Source organism: Heteronotia binoei, chromosome 4, assembly GCF_032191835.1.
Source record: "Heteronotia binoei isolate CCM8104 ecotype False Entrance Well chromosome 4, APGP_CSIRO_Hbin_v1, whole genome shotgun sequence".
Classification (NCBI taxonomy): domain Eukaryota; kingdom Metazoa; phylum Chordata; class Lepidosauria; order Squamata; family Gekkonidae; genus Heteronotia; species Heteronotia binoei.
This window is the reverse complement of record NC_083226.1, coordinates 161041306-161065596: the sequence shown is the minus strand read 5'-3', so window position 1 is coordinate 161065596 and position 24291 is coordinate 161041306. Positions and strand designations below refer to the sequence as shown.

General features: G+C 45.5%; 1 protein-coding gene across 1 annotated transcript; it reads left to right on the top strand.

Annotated features, from left to right (window-relative positions):
• Nucleotides 1–1068: 1068 nt before the first annotated feature.
• Nucleotides 1069–23813, top strand: ST8SIA3 (ST8 alpha-N-acetyl-neuraminide alpha-2,8-sialyltransferase 3). The gene is made up of 4 exons (XM_060236129.1): nucleotides 1069–1258; nucleotides 9723–9845; nucleotides 18907–19464; nucleotides 23452–23813. The coding sequence occupies exons 1-4, from the start codon at nucleotides 1080–1082 to the stop codon at nucleotides 23732–23734; spliced, it is 1143 nt and encodes a 380-aa protein (XP_060092112.1). The 5' UTR covers nucleotides 1069–1079; the 3' UTR covers nucleotides 23735–23813.
• Nucleotides 23814–24291: the final 478 nt, after the last annotated feature.

The window sequence follows — 24291 nt, the reverse complement described above, 5'->3', positions numbered from 1 at the left end:
AGCATGGCCTTGGGTCCGCCATAGCTCTGGCAGAGGTTGTCCTTGAAAGGGCAGCTGCTGTGAGTCCTCTCAGCCCCACCCACCTCACAGGGTATCTGTTGTGGGGGAGGAAGGTAAAGGAGATTGTGAGCCGCTCTGAGACTCTTCGGAGTGGAGGGCAGGATATAAATCCAATATCTTCTTCTTCTACTTATAATCAGGGCTTCCACACAAGTTATAGCGCTGACATAATTTCTCTTTAAGTACAGCCTACATCTTCCTTGGCAGAAATCTAGAGAATGTTAGTTATATAAAAATATGCTCATTTTAAAAGGTCAAATCTTATGGAGGCACCACCGCAAGGCCATAGGGCACTCCTTCCTACTTTGGCATTCTCGGTTGTATCTCTTAGGTGCTGTGGCACAGGGATTTCAGCACAAAGTTGGAAGACATTCTCCAGAATGTATAGGGATTAAGGTTTTGGCGGGGGTGGTAGTGTTGGAGGGCTCAGGGGTCATATACAAAATGTCAGCTCACCCCCTATGTGAGTGTTGCAGGGGGGGGGGCTTTCTCTCTTGTGGGTCTGTTTACATCTGGCATATTTCACAGGGTAGCATCTGGGCACCACACCTGGCACCGGTCCAAAAGTGGGCATCAGAGCGCCTCTCCAGAATATTCCAGGACCCGGTGCGTGTTTGTGATGCCTTGGTGTGCTTTGGAAGAGGGAACCAGGCAAAATCTGGCAGCCCTCAGCAATTTCCGGCAGGATCCACCTTTTTTTTTGTAACCCACACCCACCAGCTGCCATTTCAATACATTGCGGCTCAAACCCTCCATTTGATTGTTGTGATGACTATTTTAATTCTTCATTGTTCCCAGCTCTTAGCTCCTGCGGTGTGTGTGTGTTTGTCTGCTTTGAATTAATCCTTTGATTTCCCCCCCCCCTCCCCCTCCTTAGCCCGGCTGCCACACACACACACAAGCGCACACGCAAACGCACAAGCAGCTCTCCGTCCCTGGCTTTCTGGGTGTGTTAACTCCAATGTAGCTCACGTCGCCCCCCCCCCTTCTTCTTCTTCCTCCCCCCTCCCCCCCCAGGCATGAGAAACTGCAAGATGGTCCGGGTGGTGAGCGTCCTGGGGCTGGTGATGCTCAGCGTGGCTCTGCTGATCTTGTCCTTCATCAGCTACGTGTCCCTGAAAAAAGACAACATCTTCACCACTCCCAAATACGCCAACTCGGGGGTCCCCAGGATGTACATGTTTCATGCCGGATTTAGGTGAGTGCTGGCGGCGGAGGAGGGGGAAGGGGGGTCAGCCGGATGAAGGAGATGCATGCTGGCGGATGGGGCGGGAGGGGGGCCAGGGGGGGGGGGTGAAAAGGATGGTTGCATCCCTGCTCCTCTTTCCCCGAAACGCCCTCCCACTCTGTTTTTGCTCCGTCTCTTAAAATACTTTTTTGTTTGGAAATCGATCTGGTCACGCAGGCCGGGGGGGGGGGCGTAGAGAACCCTCTCCTCAGTATATGTCTGTGTATGTGAGCCTCCCTGTCTCTCTCACACACACACACACTCACACTCACACACACACACACATATATATATATATGGGGAGCAGCTGATGAGCATCATGGTGGCTGGTTGCCCAAGTCATGTATATTCCATGGGGCGAGCTAATGGCGCAGGCGCCCTTGTGTTGCCTTGGCTGGAGATAGAGAGAGACATCTTAGGCGAGTCTTCCCCACGGCTGGGAAGCCGAGACAGGCGATTGCTTCAGGAAAGCTATGGAGGATCTCTGGCTTCTTTCTCCTCTCTACCCACCAACCCCCACCCCCCCTTCTAATTCACTGTCTGGTTTTGCTGCACAATCCCACGTTGTGTGAGGTTTGGAGGAGGCAGTGTTTCTGATTCTGCTTGAGAATCTCGCTGGGCGTGCTGGTTTTCCAGTTTACAGCCTACGAGATCAGGGGAAACCTGATCTCTGTGCAGGGATCAGCCTGGAGATTGGGAAAGGGGGGAGGGGAAGGGTGAAACAGCCAGACAAGAGTCCAGAAGTCATGAGAACTGCTCTGGCTTCAAGGCGAAGGGGGCCCCCTGAGGCATCAAACAAAACCATACAGGCGTGCATTGGTTCAACTGCAAAATGTGCTCCCCCCGTGTGCAAATGCACACACGTGTGCCCATGTGCGTGCACGTTTGCTTGAAACTCTCGCATGCTATACTGAAGGGAAAGAAGTTAGCAAAAAGTCCAGGAGTTGGTGGAGTCCGAAGGAGCGCTGGGGTAGCTGGAAAACAGGGCTTGAATCTTCCAAAGGGCTGCTGAAATCGGTCGGTTGCTGTCCATGGTGCTGATAAGACATTCTCCGCCTGTTCTTCGGCCCCCCTTCGTTTTGATTAGTTTCATAACGACAGAGGGACGTTTGGGAATGACGGCCTATTTTAAGGTGTTTAAAAATAATATAAAACAGGTCATAACATTTCAAAGGGTAAGTTATTAAGTTCATTTTCTGCTTAGGACTGGGTTCTGTTTATGGTCTGGAGAGAAGGCTTGAAAGGGCTTTCTCATATTATACTTATTTCAGCCACCATCATATGTAACTTGGCACTTCTTCTGAAGTATGGTTTATTATTTGTAAAGGATACTAGGCTCCCTTAATCCTCCTTGCATGGATCATTTGTACATGGCTGGCTCAGAGATTCCTCACGAGAATGTAATGGGTTGTGCAACCAGTTAACGGAGGAGAAACAACCCCAAGGTTTTGATCCAAGTGGCAGCCATGCTCGTCTGAAGCGGTAGAACAACGTAGTCAAATTCACCTTTAAGACCAACAAAGTTTTATTCAGAACGTAAGCTTTCGTGTGCTCCAAGCACACTTCATCAGACCCCAAAGGTGTCTGAAGGGGCAGCTACCTGCTCAACCAAAGTGTAGGCTGATCCTATATCAATCCAGACCAAACAAAAAAAAAGTGAAAGGCATAGTGTCAACATAAAGACTAGGAACATGTTGTACACATTATACATTTTCTACATGGGAATCACTTCCATGTGAGCAAAATGTAAGAACAACAGGATGCTTGTACGTGTGGGTACATTCAGCAAAATACATATTTGTGATGTCCTCGCATATGACTTTACACATGCATTCTCCTATGTAGGAATGTGCCCTGTGTGAAACACACAAGCTGATAATCATATGCATGATAAATGCATTCATGTGTGTATGTACAATAAAAACACGCCTAATTATCTAGTATAATGATGGGTTTCATGATTTCTCCTCCATGAATATACTTTCCAGAATTGCGAAGCAACCTGTGTCACTGACACATATACAGCAGCCTATTTCATTATACAAGTGAAACAGATGGAGGAAAAAAGTAGTTATATGTGCTTAAAATGCAGCAATATCTGCAAGCGCATACCAGATTAACCTGATGGTACCTTGGCTAGAATTTGCTCTTTTTAACTATGTTCCCAAAGAAGTTGTAACCTGATTTCAAAAAGTGAAAGACCAGAATATTTCTAGATGAACAAAAGATGGCCCATCAGGGCTCTTCTTATATTCCAATGTTCAGCTAGACACAGCCAGTTCCTCTATGCTTTTGGAAATCATGTTACAATTTCTTTTTAATTAAAACACCCACAAAAAATTGAAATTTAAAGTAAAGCTGAGCTTTGTTTTAAAGGATACTGGTAATACAGAGTCTTTATTATTTGTTTGGATTGGTTATATTTACTTACTGTGATTTAATTGTGCTTGCAATTTTTGCTGTTGTAAACCCGGAAAAATGTAACAATTTTCTCAGTCCTTATTCTTCTTGTCCCTATGATAGCTTAGGTTGCCTAAGAAAGCTCTGTCCACAATTATTCTCTGCATTTAGTTAGAAAGAAAGTTAATCTAAATCAGAATCCTGAGGCATATTTAGAAACTATCTGGTTCATTGAGCCTAATTTTTTTTCTGAATAAAGTTTATGGAACAATAAACTATTTGGAGAGATGGATTACAGCAGTGATTTTTAGCCTTTCTAGACTTGGGACCCATTGAGCTGCAAGCATGTGACAGGAAGTCAGAGTCACATGCCAGGAAAAGAGGGAGCCAGAGTTATGAGTTCACCAGTGTCAAAACCATGACCTTGGGCAGCAGCCTAAAAGAGCTGGGGTCAGGAGACATAAACCAAGCACTAGGAGGCATATAAGGCTGGAAACAAGGCAAGAGTCAGACACAATTCAGGAAACCTCTCCACCACTAAGTGACCTCATATCACTATCTTACTGCTCTTCTCTGCAAGCATGCAAAGAGAGGCAGGAAGTATGGTACCCTTGCTGTCTACACAGCAGATCTTTCCAAAAGGCAGCAAAAATAGCTCTAAGGGGTACGGGATGCAGCAGGAGGGACTTTAAGAGCCTAACTAACGGAGGAAGAACCAATCACAAGGCAATTTTGTAAAGATTCCGGCACCGATTGGCTGAGAGTTGCTGGAACTTTGCAAGAAAGGGTTTAGATCCAGGATTGCTCAAGGAAGGCAACATAGGAGGAAGTGAGTAGAGAAGAAGGAAGAGGCCCCTATTCATCTCTGAGTTCTAACCCTGGTAGGTACAGAGTAGCAAAATGCAGACTTCAAAATGTTACTGATATGAATTAAACTGTTTGTTGAAATGCATTACTGAATAATATGCTATGAAAGCAAACTGCAAACTGATTCAGAGGCATGATACAGGAATACATAAAAAAGGCATAAATGCAAACCATCAGTAAGATGCAAATGGTTACAGGAAAGAATATAAGCAGATGAATAGGCAGTGCTGAAGCATATATAAAGACGATCTAAATCTGAATCAGTTCTAAACCAGTAGAGAACTCACAAGATGAACCACAAGCCTTGTGAATTTATTTGAAACCGAAGGTTGCAAAAACAAGAGCAAACCTGATGTATATTAGCCAATCAAAATGTTAACCTATTAATTGCCAGCATACCCATGGGATTGCAAAACCCCATACCCATAACATTTTCCCAGTATCACAAAACAACATGTTGGTTCTAGCTCTTCTTAAGAGTACAAGAAGAGCCCTGCTGGATCAGACCTGTGGTCCACCTAGTCCAGCATCCTGTCTCACACAGATGCCAACCAGTTCCTCTGGAGGGCCAACAACAGGACATAGAGACTGAGGCCTTACATAAGAACAAACGAAGAGCCCTGCTGTATTCTTGGTGCTTGGGGAGGGGGGCACAGTGGGAGAGCTTCTAGTGTCCTGGCCCCACTGGTGGACCTCCTGATGTCACTTGGGGTTTTTTGGCCACTGTGTGACACAGAGCGTTGGGCTGGATGGGCCATTGGCCTGATCCAACATGGCTCCAGAGTGTGAGGCCTTCCCCTGATGTTACCTCCAGGCGCTAGATTTCATAGGCTTAGTGCCTCTGAACTTGGAAGTTTCCATCAGGCACCATGGCTAGTAACTGTTCATAGGTTTATCCTCCATAAATCTGTCTAATCCCCCTTTAAAGCTGTTTGTTCCTGTGGCCATCACTACAACTTCTGGCAGCAAATTATGCATTTTATTCTGGGTAAAGCAGTGTTTCCCTTTGTTCTTCCTGAACCTACTGCCCATGAGTTTCATCGGACACCCTCAAGTCCTAGTATTTTTTGGGGGTGGGGGAATTCTCTTTGTCAGGTCTTTCCATCCCGTGCATAATTTTATAAACCTTATCAGTCAAGAGACAGTCATTAGAGTTGCAGGTGTTCATCAGGTGCCTGTTTGTCAGTCTCCATGCTTGGTCAACAATTTGCAGTACATCCTGGGGCTTTCTGATGCTTCAGGCCAGTTTGGTGTAGTGGTTAAGTGTGCGGACTCTTATCTGGGAGAACCGGGTTTGATTCCCCACTCCTCCACTTGCACCTGCTGGCATGGCCTTGGGTCAGCCATAGCTCTGGCAGAGGTTGTCCTTGAAAGGGCAGCTGCTGTGAGAGCCCTCTCAGCCCCACCCACCTCACAGGGTGTCTGTTGTGGGGGAGGAACGTAAAGGGGATTGTGAGCCACTCTGAGACTCTGAGATTCAGAGTATAGGGCAGGTTATAAATCCAATATCTTCTTCTTCAGGCTGGGTTTCAAGGGAAAAGTACTCTCAAATAACATGATTGTACATGCTAACAGGGAAGGTCTTTTCCCCCCTGATGTGTGAAACCCAGTTTTGTGCAATCTGCTTCTCATGGTATCTCAGCAGCAGCTTATCTTAGCTTAGTTGGCAAAGTTAATATCCCAGTCAACACATCAGTTTATGGGGGCCGTTCAGGTGAATCCATAGATTCTCCCAATCACGGTCACCCAAAACAAGAAAAAAGTGCAACAATCCATGGCTCTCCTCCCCCCCCCCCTCCCTCCACACACACAATATCACGTAGGGTCAAAAATCAATAAAGGTTCTCTGGTCAGAGGGGGTCTTCTTTTGTTGCCCATTTGAACAAGCTTGGTCAAGTATTAGGCAAATTTGGGCAAACTGGCTCCCTTAATAAAAGCTTTTTCTCAATACTAAGAGGTGCTTTTCTATACGGATTCCTCATTGGCTTTTGTCCTGGTCTTGTTCTCGGCTTCCAAGTTTGCATGGGGCAGGGAGCAAGCAGGGAACATGCAGCCCCGCTCCAGAGATGCCAATGCAGGATCCGCAAAAAAGAGCCGCTGCGAGGAGCCCCACACAGAATGGAGGCGAGTGCCAAATGTGGGATCGGTGCCAGTGTTTACAGCTACTTGCAGTTAGATGTTCCTGATGGAATGTACAACCATCACGTTGTTTCAGTCTCAACAAAAGTCACAATTTCTGATGGCAGATTACATAGCCTGAAATCCATTTTGTTCAAAAATGGAAGCTGCAACTAAGCCCATTCAGGGTCAAAAAGGTACCAGGTTTAAAAAAGGAGGCATAAGAGAAAATAAGAATGCTGTTTAAGGAAGGGGCTAGCTATGGAAGAATGACAACCAGAGCCAAGGCCTTCTCTCTTGCAGCTCCATGCTGGTGGAATGAGTTTCCTGAGGAGGTTAGAGCCCAGCGGGATCTTTCTCAATTCCACAAGGCCTGCAAGACTGTGCTTTCCCACCAAGCCTTTGATAGCTAAGATCAGAGACCGAAACACTGAATGAAGTGATCTGAACCACCTTGAAGCACAGGCTGGATCCTTCCTATGACTTTTATGGAACATCTGGATGTAACAGTTCAAGATGCAAAATAGAATGGATGTACAGCTATCCACCATCATTAAATATACCATCTTTTAAAGATTGTTTATTATCTTATCCTGTATTATCTTCATGTTTTAATTGGTTTTATGTAACGTTTTATTGGTATGTAGGCTGCCCAGAGCCTGCTTCAGAGGGAAGGGTGGGAGATGATAGAGAGAGTTTGATAGATAGACAGACAGACGATGATAGATAGATAGACAGACAGACAGACAGACAGACAGACAGACAGACAGACAGACAGACAGACAGACAGACAGACAGACAGACAGACAGACAGACAGACAGATAGATAGATAGATAGATAGATAGATAGATAGATAGATAGATAGATAGATAGATAGATAGATAGATAGATAGATAGATAGATAGATAGATAGATAGAAGGATTATTGGACCTAGGAAGGGAGCATGCAGTGAGACAAGTTGAGTTGCCAGATCCAGGTTGGAAAACTCCTGGAGATTTGGTGATGATGGGGTTTGGGGATGGGAAGGATTTCAGCAGGTTACCATGACAGAGAGTCCACCCTCCAAAGCATCCATTTTCTCCAGAGAAACTGATCTTTGTAGTCTGAAGATAAGCTTGTAATTCCAGGTCCCTCCTGGAGGCTGGCATCCTTAGGGACAAGAGAACCAGGAGGCTGAGGAATGGCCAGCAGAGAGGTCTGCCCAGGGAGGGACTGGGGCAGAAGAAAGAGCGGAAGGGTAACCTGGAAAGGGGAAGCCATGGACATAGCGGACAGGAAGAGCAGAAAAGAGAATGAAGCACAACGCAGGGCTTTTTTTGTAGCAGGAGCTCCTTTGCATATTAGGCTACATATCCCTGATGTAGTCAATCCCCCAAGAGCTTACAGGGCTCTTTGTACAGGGCCTACTGTAAGCTCCAGGAGCATTGGCTACATCAGGGGTTTGTGGCCTAATATGCAAAGGAGTTCCTGCTACAAAGAAAGCCTTGAAATTAGGCATGGGGGAGAGAGAGCAGATAGAGAACTTTTCCTCCCTCTCCTGTCTTTACTAGGACTCAGAGATACCCAATGAAGGTGACAGGTAGTAGGTTCAGGATGGACAAAAGGAGATACTTCTTTATTCAATGAGTAATTTAATTGTGACGTTCAGTGTTCTAGTGGGCACAGTGATGGCTACAAACACAGGTGGCTTTAAAGGGGGATTAGACAGATTTATGGAGGACAAGTCCATACTTTTCATGGTGACTAAAGATAAATCTCTATAGGCAGAGACATTAAACTTCAGGGTATCAGTGCTAGGAGGTAACATCAGGGATGAAGCTTTGGTTTCTGTGCCCTGTCTGTTTGTTCTCCAGGGTAACAAGTTGGCTGCTGTGTGGGAGTGGTTGCCGGATCACTGTTCTGATCCAGCAGGGCTCTTATTACTTCCTTATAACAATGGTGCATTTGGCTCTCCATGAAGAATCTTCTTATGCACAGAAAAAGAGCATATCAAAAAGGATATATGAATTCAACATGGCAAATCCATTTGGAATTGAAGTGAATCAGTGAAGCTACATGTTTAGATTCTAGCCATAACATGCCAGAATGCTTTTCTATCTACTGGATGATATGGCTGCTCCTTTACAGTGCAGTCCTAAGGGAGTCACAGCTTTTCAAGTCTTCAAATCTTTGATGGAATTAGAAGTGTGGCACTGTTAGCCCTTCATTATTCCTGTGTGTAATAGAATAAATAGAGAAGGTAGAGAAAGAAGTAGTTTTCTCCCTTTCTCACAATACAAGAACTCTTGGGCACTCAATTAAATTGCTGAGCAGTCGGGTTAAAATGGATAAAAGGAAGTCCTGGAGAGCCAGTTTGGTGTAGTGGTTAAGTGTGCGGACTCTTATCTGGGAGAATTGAGTTTGATTCCCCACTCCTCCACTTGCACCTGCTGGAATGGCCTTGGGTCAGCCAGAGCTCTGGCAGAGGTTGTCCTTGAAAGGGCAGCTGCTGTGAGAGCCCTCTCCAGCCCCACCCACCTCACAGGGTGTCTGTTGTGGGGGAGGAAGGTAAAGGAGATTGTGAGCCGCTCTGAGACTCTTCGGAGTGGAGGGCGGGATATAAATCCAATATCTTCATCTTCATCCAAAGGGTGATTAACACATGGAATTCACTGCCACAGGAGGTGGTGGCGGCTGCCAGTATAGATGGCTTCAAGAGGGGATTGTATAAACATATGGAGCAGAGGTCCATCAGTGGCTATTAGCTACAGAATATAGATGGAACTCTCTGTCTTGGAAGTGATGGTCTGTATTCTTGGTGCTTGTGGGGGGCCACAGTGGGAGGGCTTCTAGTGTCCTGGCCCCACTAGTGGACCTCCTGATGGAACGTGGGGATTTTTTGTCCACTGTGTGACACAGGGTGCTGGACTGGATGGGCCATTGGGCTGATCCAACGCGGCTTCTCTTATGTTCTTACGTAAATAGTTTGGCCTTTGGTTCTTATGTAAATAGTTTGGCCTGAAATGTGATTGTTGAGGGTATGGATGTGTGATCTGTTTTTCTTACAGGTCTCAGTTTGCTCTGAAGTTCCTTGATCCTTCCTTTGTGCCCAATACCAACTCTGTGAATCAAGAGCTGCAAGATAAAACTCCCAGATGGACATTCAACAGAACAGCATTCCTACAACAAAGGTGAGAGAGGCAGGCCAGCCAAAATGGCATGTTAGATATTGTTAAGAGCCATTCACTCCTCTGAATAGTTTGGCCAAATGGTTGGTTGCAGGGCTACTTTTGTACCAGGAACCCTTTGCATATTAGGCCACACACCCCTGATGTAGCCAGTGCTCCTGGAGCTTACAGTAGGCCCTTTACTAAGAGCCCTGTAAGCTCTTGGAGGACTGGCTACAGGTGTGGCCTAATATGCAAAGGGATTCCTGCTACAAAAAAGCCCTGGTTGGTTGTATCCTATGAACTTTTTCCAGTAAGCTGGATCCTATGATGCCCTTTCACCAAGTCTTCCTTCAACAGAAAAGGACCTCCTTCAGCAGTGACCTCAGAGGAAGCCTTTCTCCATCAAAAAAGTCATTCTCTATTGCAGGAAGACTTTCTCTGTTAAAGGAAAGCTTAGCAGGAGAGTGACATGAGATCAAATTCAGTCTATGCTCTTGAGGTTTTTTAAGACCATTAAACAGGGGCTGTTTGTAGAAAAGTAGGTGGTGGAGCTCATTAGCATAACTCATTAGAATATGCCACCCCCCCATCAGCTAAAAGCAACCCAACACAAGAAAAGAGAGCCCCAGACGAGCAAGGCCTGCTTGGGCTGGCTAGAGATCTGGAAGGGAGGGGGGAGCGAAGTCTCATTGTGTCCTGCGCTCTCTTAAGAAAATGCTTTATGGAGATGCCTGCCAGGAGTGCAGCAAATCAAGTGTTTGTCTGGGGTACCAGAAGGGGGGAGCCCAATTCGGCAACCCCCTCCTGGCATCCTAGGCAAATGCCTAGTTTGCCTAGTGGGTGAGCCAGCCCTGGCAGTAACCACAGATTTACTTAATTCTAAACCAAGTCCATTATTTCCAGCCCCTGTAAGCATCCTCATACTCTCCATTCCCTTTGTCCCAGTTCCCTGCATTCCAGTGGTTTCTCCAAGCTAGGCTACAAGTTACACTCACTGCATCAGAGCCTAATAACTTGAAGTGCAGAGCCTAATTACTTGGAGTGCAGAGCTCTGGAAAAGATGGGAATCACACTTATAGTGAAAAAGAGCTGACTTCCTTCAGTCAACTTCTTCTCCCCTCATCTCTGGTGGACAGCCTTCCCTAGGAGTTGGGAGGAGGGTTAGAGGAGAAAATGTTAGTCTCTAAGGAGAGAGATGCAGAGATGCACAATGGCTGGAGGTAGCCCTCAGTTCCTTCTTTGGAGTGTAGGTGATTTTGACCCTCTCCCCCAGGGAGACCATAATGGAAATCTAAGGTTGCTAAGCAGAGACAGGCAATGGCAAACCTCCTCTGTACATCTACTGCCTTGAAAACCCTACAGGGTCGTCATAAACTGGATGCACCTTGATGGCATTTTCCACCACCAGCAGCTTTCTCTGCTTCTCTGCTTTCTCTGAGAGCCAGTTTGGTGTAGTGGTTAAGTGTGCGGACTCTTATCTGGGAGAACCGGGTTTGATTCCCCACTCCTCCACTTGCCCCTGCTGGAATGGCCTTGGGTCAGCCATAGCTTTTGTAGGAGTTGTCCTTACAGGGTGTCTGTTGGGGGCGGTGGGAAGGTAAAGGAGATTGTGACCGCTCTGAGACTCTGAGATTTGGAGTGCAGGGGTGGATATAAATCCAATATCTTCTTCTTCTTCAAGCAGAGCTTTCATGTGATAAGTATAATATACAACCAGTCTCCAATGCATCCACTCTCCATCTGCCAAGAGCACACAGGTTTAGGTCTTTCCAGGTCGGCAGCTGTGTTGATCTGAAGCAGTCGAACAAAGTAGGAGTCCAGTTTCACCTTTAAGACCAACAAATGTAAGCTTTGGTAGGCATGCACACTTCATCAGACAATAGAATGCGGTACAGTGAGCCGAGCTACTTATAGCTGGTGGGCAGTGGTTAAGAGTGGGCAAAGTGGTACAAATTTAGAATCCAATGGCAAAATAGTCAAATTAACAAATTGAAAGAACATTTGGTCTGGATTGCATTTCCATGGGAAACCAATAAAACAGTAACATGTCAGAATGGGAGAATGAGGCAATAAATGTCTGTTAATTAATATCTGTTAATTTATCTTGTGAGAGAAACAGGAAACTGGGCAAGCTTGTTTTTAACCTTGTGTTTTTATTGCTTTATTCAGAAATATATTTGTTTGGTCAGAAGGGGGCCATCATATCATACCAAATTGTCCACTTGTGCTTATTCCATCCAAGACAGTACCTGGCTTGATATAACCATTTTATGGGGTTTGGAACAGTAGTCATATCATACTGAGGACATGGACAAGCAAGGACATAATGTTGTCCTTAGCCACAGTTAACAAATTGGAACCCCACCCCAAGATCATGTGATTCCCAACCCATCGCTTGTCTCTTCCCCGGGGCAAATCCTTCTCCTCACAGATTAGCAATAATTAATGACTATGTTACCATATTGTCCATTAATAATAATAATAATAATACTTTTTATTTATATCCCGCCCTCCCCGCCGGGGCAGGCTCAGGGCGGCTTACAACATAAAAATACAATATACATCAACAGTTATACTTACAAAATCATCATTAAAACAGTTTACAAATTATATTAAAATTAACATTATGGTGCTATAAACATTAAATCTTCAGTAGAATTCAGTAGCTAAAAGCATTTCCAGCAGCACTTTCTTAGCTTGTCATTAGTTGAAGGCTATTTTGAAGAGGTGGGTCTTACAAGCCCTGCGGAATTGATCTAAACATCGTAGGGCCCGCACCTCCTCTGGGAGTTGATTCCACAGCAGTGGAGCTGCAATAGAGAAGGCCCAATCCTGGGTGGCCTTCAATCTGGCCTCCCTTGGCCCAGGGATATTCAGCTGGTTCTTTCCCGCTGACCTCAGCGCTCTCTGGGGCTCATATGGGGAGAGACGGTCCCTCGGGTAAAATTAACAAACAGTGGTTAATTTTAATTGGGTTGATCTTAATTATTGCACCCTGATAACCCAGCCTTATGGAGCTGGTAAACTAAGCAGGATCAGCCATAGTTCGTACTTGACTGGGAGACCACCAAGGAAGACTGGGAATGCTATCCAGAGAGAGGCAATGGCAAATCACCTCTGTTCATCTCTTGTCTTGAAAACCTCATGGTTCTGGTGCCACTATGAGTCAGTTGCAACTTGGTGCTTGGGGGGCACAGTGGGAGGACTTCTAGTGTCCTGGTCCCACTGATGGACCTCCTGATGGCACCTTTTTGTTTGTTTGTTTGGCCACTGTGTGACACAGAGTGTTGGACTGGATGGACCATTGGCCTGGTCCTACATGGCTTCTCTTATGTTGTTATGCTGACACATAATAATTATTAGTAATCTTATTAGCAGTTAAGGAAGATGGGCAAGAGTGAGTGTATATTTATATTCTTAACCACAGTTAAGACATGAAAGGAGAATTCACTCCCAGGAAATGCTGAGCAAATAAATACAACATCTTGTGGGCTAATCCTAATCTCTTAACAATAAATTAGAATAAAGTTCACCAAGGCTCAACAGGAAATGATAGAATAATCAGAAATTACATATTGCGTTCACGCTGATGTATTGTATGCTTCAAACGCAAGAGATTTCATCATGAAGAGATTTCATTGTGGCCATCTAAATTCATGCAATAACAAAGATGTACTCTAAGATTTTGGCTGTTGATCTGATTGCAAATTATTTGGCTTTGCTCAATGAAGAAGCTATATTGTGGTTTGCATTGACTTTTAACACTGGCCTGGCAAAAGAAACACAGGGTTTTACAAGATGTTTTCCTATTCCGGTACATTGCTGAGGCAGACAGAATAATGGAGCACAATAGGAAATCTTGTTTCCTCAAACAAAAGCAGATGATTAAACTGCAAAGTTCCTCAGGCAACAGCCACAGAGTTTTAATATGACTACATCATCTAGTCGTTAGATGTTGATGGGGTTGACCAGTTTCTTTGCAATCTTTCTAACACTATCTAGAGACTCTAATGCTTGCAATGCAGTTCGAAGAAAACTAAGTCCATTGAAAGCAGTGGGATTCGAAGGGTGTAAGTCTTTTTAGGACTGCATTGTTAATGTCTGGATGGAAAGATGTGAAACAATAGAATAATAGAATCACAGAGTTAGAAGGAGCTGCCCTGAGCCTGCTTTGGTGGGGAGGGAGGGATATAAATCCAATAAAATAAATAAACCAGGCCATCTAGTCCAACCCTCTGCTCTAGAGCATTCCTGCAAAGTGTTTGTCCAGATGCCGTTTATAGACTGCCAGTGAGGGAAAGCTCACCACCTTCCTTGGTAGTTGATTCCACTGTTGAACAACTCTTACTCTAAAAACGTTTTTCCTAATATTCAACTGGTGCCCTCCCACCCTAAATTCAAACCTGTTATCATGAGTCCTCTCCTCTGCTGGCTACAGGAACAGCTCCCTGCCCTCCTCTAAATGGACAGGCCTTCAAATACTTCAAGAGAGTGATCCTGCCCCCCACAACCGCCTCTTCTCCAGAGCTCATGCTTCACCACCATATTTATTTTATTTGTTTATTTAGTGAATTTATATTCCGCCCTTTCCCATAACAGGCTCAGGGCAGATTGCAGCATCAATTAGACAATAAAACTGACAATTCAAATTTAAAACAATACAATAAAACCAAAGCAGCTGAACAATAAAACAAAATAAGGTGCATTTGTAGAGGGGTTAAGAACATGGGATTCCACCCCCTTTTTTTTGAGAAACTGTATACTTTGAATGAACGAACGAACGAACGAACGAACGAACGAATGAATGAATGAATGAATGAATGAATGAATGAATGAATGATCCACGCCAGGTTGGTCCAACTGCACATTCAGGGAGTTGGGCAAGGCATCCAGGACTGAAAAAAAACAGGAAGAAAAAAAGGAGAGAGACATTCCAAATCATATTTCACATTTGTTAGCCACCTGTTAGCCACCCTGAGTCCATTTGCGGAGAGGGCAGGATACAAATATGAAGGAATGAATCTATCTATCTATCTATCTATCTATCTATCTATCTATCTATCTATCTATCTATCTATCTATCTATCTATCTATCTATCTATCTATCTGCAGGTGGAAATCCTCATTTGTTTTTCAGATCTTTGATTTGTAACTCTGAAAGTATAACATTGGGTGCTTTCACATGGTGACTGTTTGCAAGTGGATTTTGCTATTCTTATGCAGTAAAAATCCAGTTCCAAAGCATGTAATTTCACATGTGTGAATGCACTCATTGTCAAAACATCTTCTGAATGAATTGTCACAGCCTGTTGTGGGGCGGGGGGGGGAAGCAGTTTTGGTTTAGAGGAGCCTGTATGCACCTTACTTTTGTTACCTGGTCAGAGCTAAAGTCCAATTCAAGTGTTTCTTAAATAATATCATCAGGGCTTTTTTGAGCAGGAACGTACAGGAACACAGTTCCAGCTGGCTTGGCATCAGGGGGTGTGGTCTAATATGCAAATGAGTTCCTACTGGACTTTTTCTACAAAGAAAGCCCTGGATATAATAATGCTGAGCCTTTACCCAGCATTTGAAGAATGTTTAATTCGATTTATACCCTGCCCTCCCCAAAGAAGAAGAAGACTGCAGATTTATACCCTGCCCTTCTCTCTGAATCAGAGACTCAGAGTGGCTCACAATCTTCTATATCTTCTCCCCCCACAACAGACATCCTGTAAGATGGGTGGGGCTGAGAGGGCTCTCACAGCAGCTGCCCTTTCTAGGACAACTTCTGCGAGAGCTATGGCTGACCCAAGGCCATTCCAGCAGCTGCAAGTGGAGGAGTGGGGAATCAAACCCGGTTTTCCCAGATAAGAGCCCACACACTTAACCACTACACCAAACTGGCTCTCTTGCTGGTATTCAGAGGCCTTCAGATCCATTGGCATTCTCCCCACTGTTATGAGTAACACATATCCCCTGCCTGAACCATTCCCTGGGAGAACAGCACACAAGAAAAGCAAATTAGTAATGAAATCATCCCAAATTGTTTTTTTCTTTTCTCTTGATGATGAACAAATGGAAACTGTAATGTTTTTTTAACTGGCTTTCTTCCCACGAGGGGAAACTCCAAAGTGATCTTAATATTCATAATTGACCATGCGCTCCCCCAAAATAGGGTATTAAGGAGTTATATGTCTGCAAAGGAGAGGCAGAGGAATGCCTCTCAGAGATGCCAAATGAGGATTCTGGAAGAAGCACTGACATCCAAACTTCAAGCACATCATCATTAACGTCAGGCTTTGAATTCACAGCTCCTGAACCTTTCTGACAGCACCCCCTCCTCCTTCCCACCAACCTACCTTGTCCATTGAAGCGGAGGTGCACCTGCATAACAATCCCTGGATTAGGAGAGTGGGCAGCCAGCCAGCCACCAGGAGCTTTGCCACACCCCCAGCAGCCCTCATTAACCCCTGGAGAAGCCCACACCACCCTTTCTCCACTTCTTATGTGATTTTGGGCAGTGGGTGGCTTGCTGGCCTTTTGACTGGGGGGGGGGGTAGCCCAGGAGAGCCCCAAGTGGATTTCTAGCCAACCCAAGCAGGCCTTGCTCGCCTGGGTTTCTCCTTTCCTGCGTGGGGTTGCTTTTGGCTGGGGGGGCATATGCTAATATGTTCTAATGAGCTCCATTACCTATTTTTCTACAACATGACCCCTGATTAACGTCATTTAAGATTGTCTGCTTCGTCCTGTGTGGGTTGCCCAAGGAATCGGCACTATTTCTTTGCAAAGCTTTTTCCTGGCCCTCGAAATGTAAAACATATAATGCCTCCAGAGTTTAATTGGCTTTAAAAATGTTCCTGTAAATCGTGTTATGATCACAATCACAAAGTAAATGCATTCTATTTCAAATTCTAATGGAGTTTGACAAATAAGCGTCAATGGCCAAGCTTTGATTACGTTGGGTTTTTTTATTACTCTGCCCCATCACTCATTTTCTGTGTATTGGAGACCGTGAAAATTTATTACTAGAGCTGCAGCATTTAGTTCAATTAATCGGCTAAATTAATCGATTTTTTGCGGGGGGGGGGCGGAGATCAGCTAAAAATGATCTGTGTTTAATTGGAACGCGAATCTCAAGCGTTGCTAATTCTTGTTGATTCAGATACATATAAAAAGGGCAGATGGAAGCACCATCTTAGAAAAAGAATCCCAACCTGGGACATGGGAATTCTAAGATGCTGCATTTTGCATCCCATCTCCAGTCAAAAGGATCAGGCGGGAGGCAGGCCCAAAGAGCCCAGCCTCCTTATGGATTTTACGGGCCTCCTCCCCAAGCCTTGGCTCCTCCCTCCCCCTCGGGACCCCTCCCCCTGATCGCCTCAGCACATGAAGCAGGTAGCAGCACCAGCAACCTCACCCCTGAAGCACTCTGAGCAGAGTTGGGTGGGTGAGCAGGCAGATTTCGAAAGATGGGTGGGTAGGTGGGCAGCCCTGCTGCTCCTGGTTGGGGAAGGGTACAGGAAAGCCGAGAAATGGGGAGGGAGCACAGAACTACAAATCAGCTTTCTTTTGAATTTCAGAACTGAAAGTTGATCACTGCAGGCTGAGCTCCAGGAAAGGTGGAAAGGGAATTGGAGCTTATATGCAATTTAAAGCACACCGGAGGTGGGAGGGAGAGGGGTGGCCCCTAGCCTCTCCAGCTTCTTGCTCTCACCCCCATGGCCCCCCTCCGCTTGTGACTCTTAGCTACAGGGCTGGTAGGAGGTGATGTGAAAGCCGGGAGCTGGCTGTTGAAGGAGACAATACTGACCTTGGTGGACTGATTCAGACAGCTCCGTGGGTTCATGTTTCAATCATGTGAAAACAAGGAATGTATGCTTTTTAGACCTATTGTTTGCCACTTAATCACATTTGTGTAGATAATTAAGTGATCACAAACTCAGAAAATTCATGCCATTAGTGGATTGTGTGTGTTATGAGCCGTCAAGTCACTTCTGACTTATGATGACCCTATGAATTAATAAGCTCAAAAATGTCCTCTCACTTAAAGCCTTGCTCAGGTACGGCAAACTGCGGGCCATGACCCCCTTTAATGAGTCAGTCCTTCTCAAGTTGGGCCTTCCTTCTCATGCTGGGTCTCATGTTGGGTACAATAGCCTCAGCTTAGTCATTGTAGCTTCTACAGAGAGTTCAGGCTCCATTTGATCTAGAACCTACTTATTTGTCTTATTCATTGACTCCAGTTTTGTTGTTTGGGATTAGAATCCATTCTCAACATGCTACACGAGGCCCTTTAAATGCCAGTAGCTTGGAGCTAGATTGGCATTTACACGGATTTCCACCCATGGTGCACAACCTGCCCAACTCCCATCACCTGTGGAAATCCATTTTGCCTCCTGAAATCCTGTTCCTGGGGGAAAGTGACCTGCCAATAGGATCTGGGAGACATTTTGTTCTGTTAAAGATGGAAAATTCATGCTCCAGGGGCAAAAATCCTTGCACTCATGGAAACACTAGTCTGTATCCAAGCCTATAGGTTCCCCCCTCCATTTTTTTTACAAATAGTAAAAAATAGTAGTAAAATTTATAATTTATAAATTTATAATAATAAAAATTTATAATAATAAAAATATGCATCTGTCCATCCATCTGTGGCAAGCATAGCTCATCAGAAAATAAATGTGGGGATCTTAAACTTGTTCATCAAGTTTCAGAATGGTTGTGGGAACTGCATTGTCGTACATGAAGGGAATGAGAATATGCTGGCCGGGTTATCTTGAGAAACCTCGCTCCACCACCACCACCACCACCCATGCTGTTTATAATGGAGCTCTTTGTTTGTGGCAGGCATAACTCATCAGAAGACCAAGGTAGGCACTTCAAAATGGGCCACCAGTTTTAGGGTGATGATGGAAATGGCAGGGACAAAAAGTGAAGGGAACCAGAACCTCCTTGCTCAGAAAATCCCTGTGCTATTTGCCATGGAAGCTTACAGTTCACACGTAAGGAAGCAGGAAGGGGAAGGCAGTCGTGGGGAACATGGGGAAGTGCAAAAAAAAAAGTGCATATCTAAGGAAATGTTTTTAACTTTATTTTTCAGGCAGGAGATTCTGCAGAACGTTGACGTGGTCAAAAATTTTTCTTTGACCAAGAGCATGGTTCGGATTGGACAGCTGATGCACTACGATTACTCCAGCCATAAATATGTTTTCTCAGTTAGCAATAACTTCCGAGCGCTGCTTCCTGACGTCTCGCCCATTCAGAACAAGCACTACAACATTTGTGCTGTTGTCGGGAACGGAGGGATCCTGGTGGGTAGTCAGTGTGGGGAGGAAATAGATAGGTCTGATTTTGTTTTCCGTTGCAATTTTGCTCCGACCGAGGCATTCCAGAAGGATGTCGGCAGAAAAACCAACTTTACCACCTTCAACCCCAGCATTCTGGATAAGTACTATAACAACCTGCTGACCATTCAAGATCGCAATAACTTTTTTCTCAGCTTGAAGAAACTTGATGGAGCCATTCTCTGGATCCCGGCCTTTTTCTTCCATACTTCGGCGACCGTCACGAGAACATTGGTTGACTTCTTTATCGAGCATCGAGGACAATTAAAAGTCCAGTTGGCCTGGCCAGGAAATATAATACAACACGTCAACAAGTATGTATCATTCCTGCAGTGAATTCACTCAATGGCAACTTGGAGAGCCAGTTTGATGTAATGGTTTGGAGCACAGACTCAAATCTGGGAGGACCGGGTTTGATGTCCCGCTCCTCCACATGCAACTGCTGGTGTGACATGAGTCAGTCACAAGTTCTCTCAGAGCTGTTCTCTCAAGAGCAGTTCTGGAAAGATCTATCTCAGCTCCACCTACTTCACAGGGTGTCTGCTGTGGGGAGGGGAAGGGAAAGGAGATTGTAAGCCACTCTGAGACTCCAAGTGAAGGGTGGGGTATAAATCAATTCTCTTCTTCTTCCTTTTCTGCAACTGAGGAGCAGGGTCCTGATTCACAGGAGTTTTAACAGAGTCAGTGTGTTGTCTACTAAAACTCCCTGGACTTTATCTAGTCCAGGGGTGGCCAACGGTAGCTCTCCAGAAGTTTTTTGCCTACAACTCCCATCAGTCCCAGCCAGCATGGCCAATGGCTGGGGCTGATGGGAGTTGTAGGCAAAAAAACATCTGGAGAGCTACTGTTGGCCACCCCTGATCTAGCCAATCTGTTTTCCAGTTTTCCTTTCCATTCTGGTAGCCCCTTCCAGGAAAGATCATCCCCAGATCTGTGAAATCAGTGCTGAGGAAGAACCATATTGGATGGTGGGCTGGAATGGGAAAGGACAAGGAAAGGAAATCCACCCCTTGGGGAAGGAGAAGCACTCTCACCCCTTTGCCCTTCCTCACTCCACTCCCCCCACAACCCACATGGCTATCTCTCTGCCCCGGTCCCATAACCCTGGGAATTGTCTCTCCAGAGGCCGAATGCGACTGCAGGAAGATATTAGATTTATTGGATTTACATCCCACCCTTCACTCTGAGTCTCAGAGTGGTCACAATCTCCTTTACCTCCCCCTCCCCCCACAACAGACATCCTGTGAGGTGGGTGGGGCTGAGAAAGCTCTTACAGCAGCTGCCCTGTCAAAGACAACTTCTGTGAGAGCTATGGCTGACCCAAGGCCATTCCAGCAGGTGCAAGTGGAGGCGTGGGGAATCAAACTTGGTTCTCCCAGATAAGAGTCTGCTCACTTAACCACTGTGCCAGACTGGCTCTCTGGAATGAAGAGGAAAGCTGGAAAACTCATGCACAAAACAGTTGGATACAGGCCATTATACTAAGTCAGTACTGTAGATCTCAAGTTGTATAGAAGTCTGTGCAGGTCCACACTGGAAGCTTTAGGGGAGCTCTAGAACAGGGGTGTTGAACTCATTTGTTATGTGGGCCGGATCTGACATGAATGAGACCTTGCTGGGCTGGGCCATTTCTGTCATAAGATGTAACACCGGGTAGCAAAGATATAAGCTTTATAAAGGACACAGACAAACACAATTAAAGATTTTTTTAAAAAACTAAACTAAAACATGCTTAAAGTATTAGCACTTTTGTAATATTGGGGTTGATATCAAAGCACACTCTCCCTCCCTCCCCCCCCCAAGAGAGGAGCCTCAGCCAATGGAGAAAATAGAGGCTTTGCTCTGTAGCTTCTGTGCAATTGAGAAATCCTGACAAAGCAACCTGTGACACAGAAAGAAGCAAGAGAGAGGGAGAAAGAAGCAGACTTGGTTGTGGGCCTGATAGGAGCCCTCCGGGGACCTGATCTGGCCCACAGGTTGCATGTTTGACACCCCTACTCTAGAATGAGAGCCAGTGGGAAGAGGCAAGAACACAGTCAATGGTATGTCAGTGCTGGGAACTTTCTAGTCAAAGTGATAACAGCTAATGTTGTATAGTGGTTAGAGCGTCAAACTAGGATCTGGGGGAACCAGGTCTGAAATCTCACCTCTGCCATGGGAGCTTGTTGGGTGACCTTTGGCCAGTCACACTCTCTCAGCCTCCTATACCTCAAAGAGGTGCTATGAAGATAAAATGGAGAAGACAAGAATGATGTAAGTTACTTTGGGTCCCCACTTGGGAGAAAGATAGGCAGGGGTGGATTTACTATGAAACTAATGAAGCCAGGACTTTTTGTGTAGCAAGAACTCCTTTGCATATTAGCCATGCCCCCGGATGTAGCAAATCCTCCAAGAGCTTACAGGGCTTTTAGTACAGGACCTACTGTAAGTTCTTGGAGGATTGGCTACATTAGGGGGGTGTGGCCTAATATGCAAAGGAGTTCCTGCTAAAAAAAAAGCCCTGAATGAAGCTTAAGCTTCAGGGGCCCTAATCTTGGAGGGGCCCTGAAGCAACTTTTTTTAATAAGTGAATTTTTCAACAAAATATATGGCGTTTTTTAATTTGTTTGATTGTTTGTTTTCAGTTTATAGCCTGCCCGTTCCCAAATGGGCTCTGAGCGGGTAACAACCATCATTAATACAAAGCTCCTTGGAAGATGTGGGACATATGAGGCTTCAATGTCCTTGCCTCAGTCCAGTGATTCTAGCAAGCACTCAAGGATTTTGGCACATACTGTTGGACAGGGCTTTTTTTTGTAGCAGGAACTCCTTTGCATATTAGGCCACACACCCCCTGATGTAGCCAATCCTCCAAGAGCTTACAGGGCTCTTCTTACAGAGTCTACTGTAAGCTCTTGGAGGATTGGCTACATCAGGGGGCGTGGCCTAAAATGCAAAGGAGTTCCCACTACAAAAAAAAAGCCCTGCTGTTGGACCCAGAAGCTTTTCCTCTGGTGAAACGGAGAGGAGGGGACCTCAGAGACCACCCAAAATGGCCATGTTGGAGGTCATGCAACTGCATGGACAAATCCAGATGGGATAATGGCTGCAGTAAGGAGGAGAACTGAGGAAAACGGAGAAAGAAAGTTGCCTGGATCCAACCCATGCACTCACCCCATCTGGTAGCAGAGCTTATCCAGTCTCTCAGTATCAGAGAATGTTATGGTATTGATAAGTGGCCATTCTAGGTGGCCAGATTGGGCTCTCCATGTGACTCAATGACTTTGTCAGTGCAGGAGGAGGGGGCGCTAGAAGTTAGCCTTGCCTAAGGTACCAGACAGTCTAGGTCCAGCCCTGAGGGTCACAACAGGAGGTGGAAGCAGAAAATCCCTGCTCACGAAATGCATGGATGGTTGGCTACATGCTACTATTTCAAGCTTCCTGAAGGGACGGTGAAGAATTATTTATTTATTTATTCTATTTTTAGCCCACCTTTCCCGTAGGACAGGCTCAGGGTGGGTTACATCATAAAAACAACAATAAAAAACAATAAAAGGCCAATTTGAAATATATAAAATCTAAAACTACAGAGTGACAATAGAGACTAAAATCGCAAGTTCTGCCTCACATTCATGGCCTATTGTCCAGGTCCAGCAGATCTTATAACACTGGGATGGAATGAAGGGGGGAGACCACTAACAAGTGACGTCCACTGCCTCAGCAGAAAGCCTGGCAAAAGAGCTCTGTTTTACAAGCCCTGAAGAATTGGACCAGTTCCCGCAGGGCCCTGATCTCTAGGGGGAGCTCATTCCACCAGGCAGAGGCCAGGGCTGAAAAGGCCCTGACGCTCGTCAAGGTCAGATGGACGTCTCTAGGGCCGGGTATTACCAAAAGTTGTTGGGTCGCTGATCGTAAAGACCTATGGGGCTCGTACAGGGAGAGGCAGTCCCGAAGATATGCTGGCCCTTGGCTGTATAGGGTTTTAAAGGTAAGTACCAACACCTTGAACAGGATCCGGTACTCAATAGGTAGCCAGTGCAGTTCATGCAGCACAGGATTGATCTGTGCCCGTACAGGCAATGATGTCAACAACTGTGCAGCAGCGTTCTGCACCAGCTGGAGTTTCCGGAGGAGGGTCAAGGGCAGCCCCATGTAAAGGGAGTTACAATAATCTAGCCTGGAAGTAACCACCGCTAGGTCACTGTGGCCAGGCCATGAGAGGCAAGATATGGGAACAACTGTCTGACCTGCCTCAGATGGAAAAATGCATTTCCCTAGGACACTGTTGGTTCCACTTATCATTCTTTGCCATTCTTTCACAGGTATTGGAAGAACAAACACCTGGCTCCCAAGCGGCTCAGCACAGGTATTCTTATATATACTCTCGCATCGGCCATTTGCGACGAAATCCACCTGTACGGATTCTGGCCGTTTGGGTTCAATCCAAACAACCGAGAAGACCTTCCCTACCACTACTATGACAAAAAGGGAACCAAGTTTACTACCAAGTGGCAAGAGGCCCATCAGCTGCCCGCCGAATTCCAGCAGCTCTACCGAATGCATGGAGAAGGTCTAGCCAAGCTGACTTTGTCCCACTGTGCCTAAGGATTTAACCCAAAGTGCCAAAACGATTGTGGTTTTTAAAAAAAATTTAAAAAGTGCCCAAAACTGAATCCTAAGGGGGGGGAGGGAAGCATTTGTGGGGGGAAAAAGTATTTTCTGTAATTCAGATATGCTTTGAAATCACCCTTCTATCAACGTGTTTCAAGGGGCTGGAGGGCTGGGAAGGGGCTTCTGCACATTTAGCGATGCCGGAGCATTTCTTCAATTCCTGCAGTAGGAAAGTCAGAGCTGTTTACGATAGGAAGTTTTGCGTCTGTAGTTAACGCTGCCAAGGACTTCCCCGCGAAGTATTTTTTCATACGCATCTCTTTTTCACATTCCACGTCAGACGCTGAGAATACGTTTGTGTTTGCTTATGACCGCTTGTCGGTTTTCTTGGCTGACTGACTGCTTGCTGCTGAAGGCAGGAAACTATTTGTGCCATTCCGCGGTCGGTATAAAACCTCTTCCTGCGCTTCTGGCTGAATGAGAGTTTACACTGGTGTATTCCCGTGAAGGTCAGTTGGGGACTTGTTGGTATAAGTAGCCATTGAACTGAT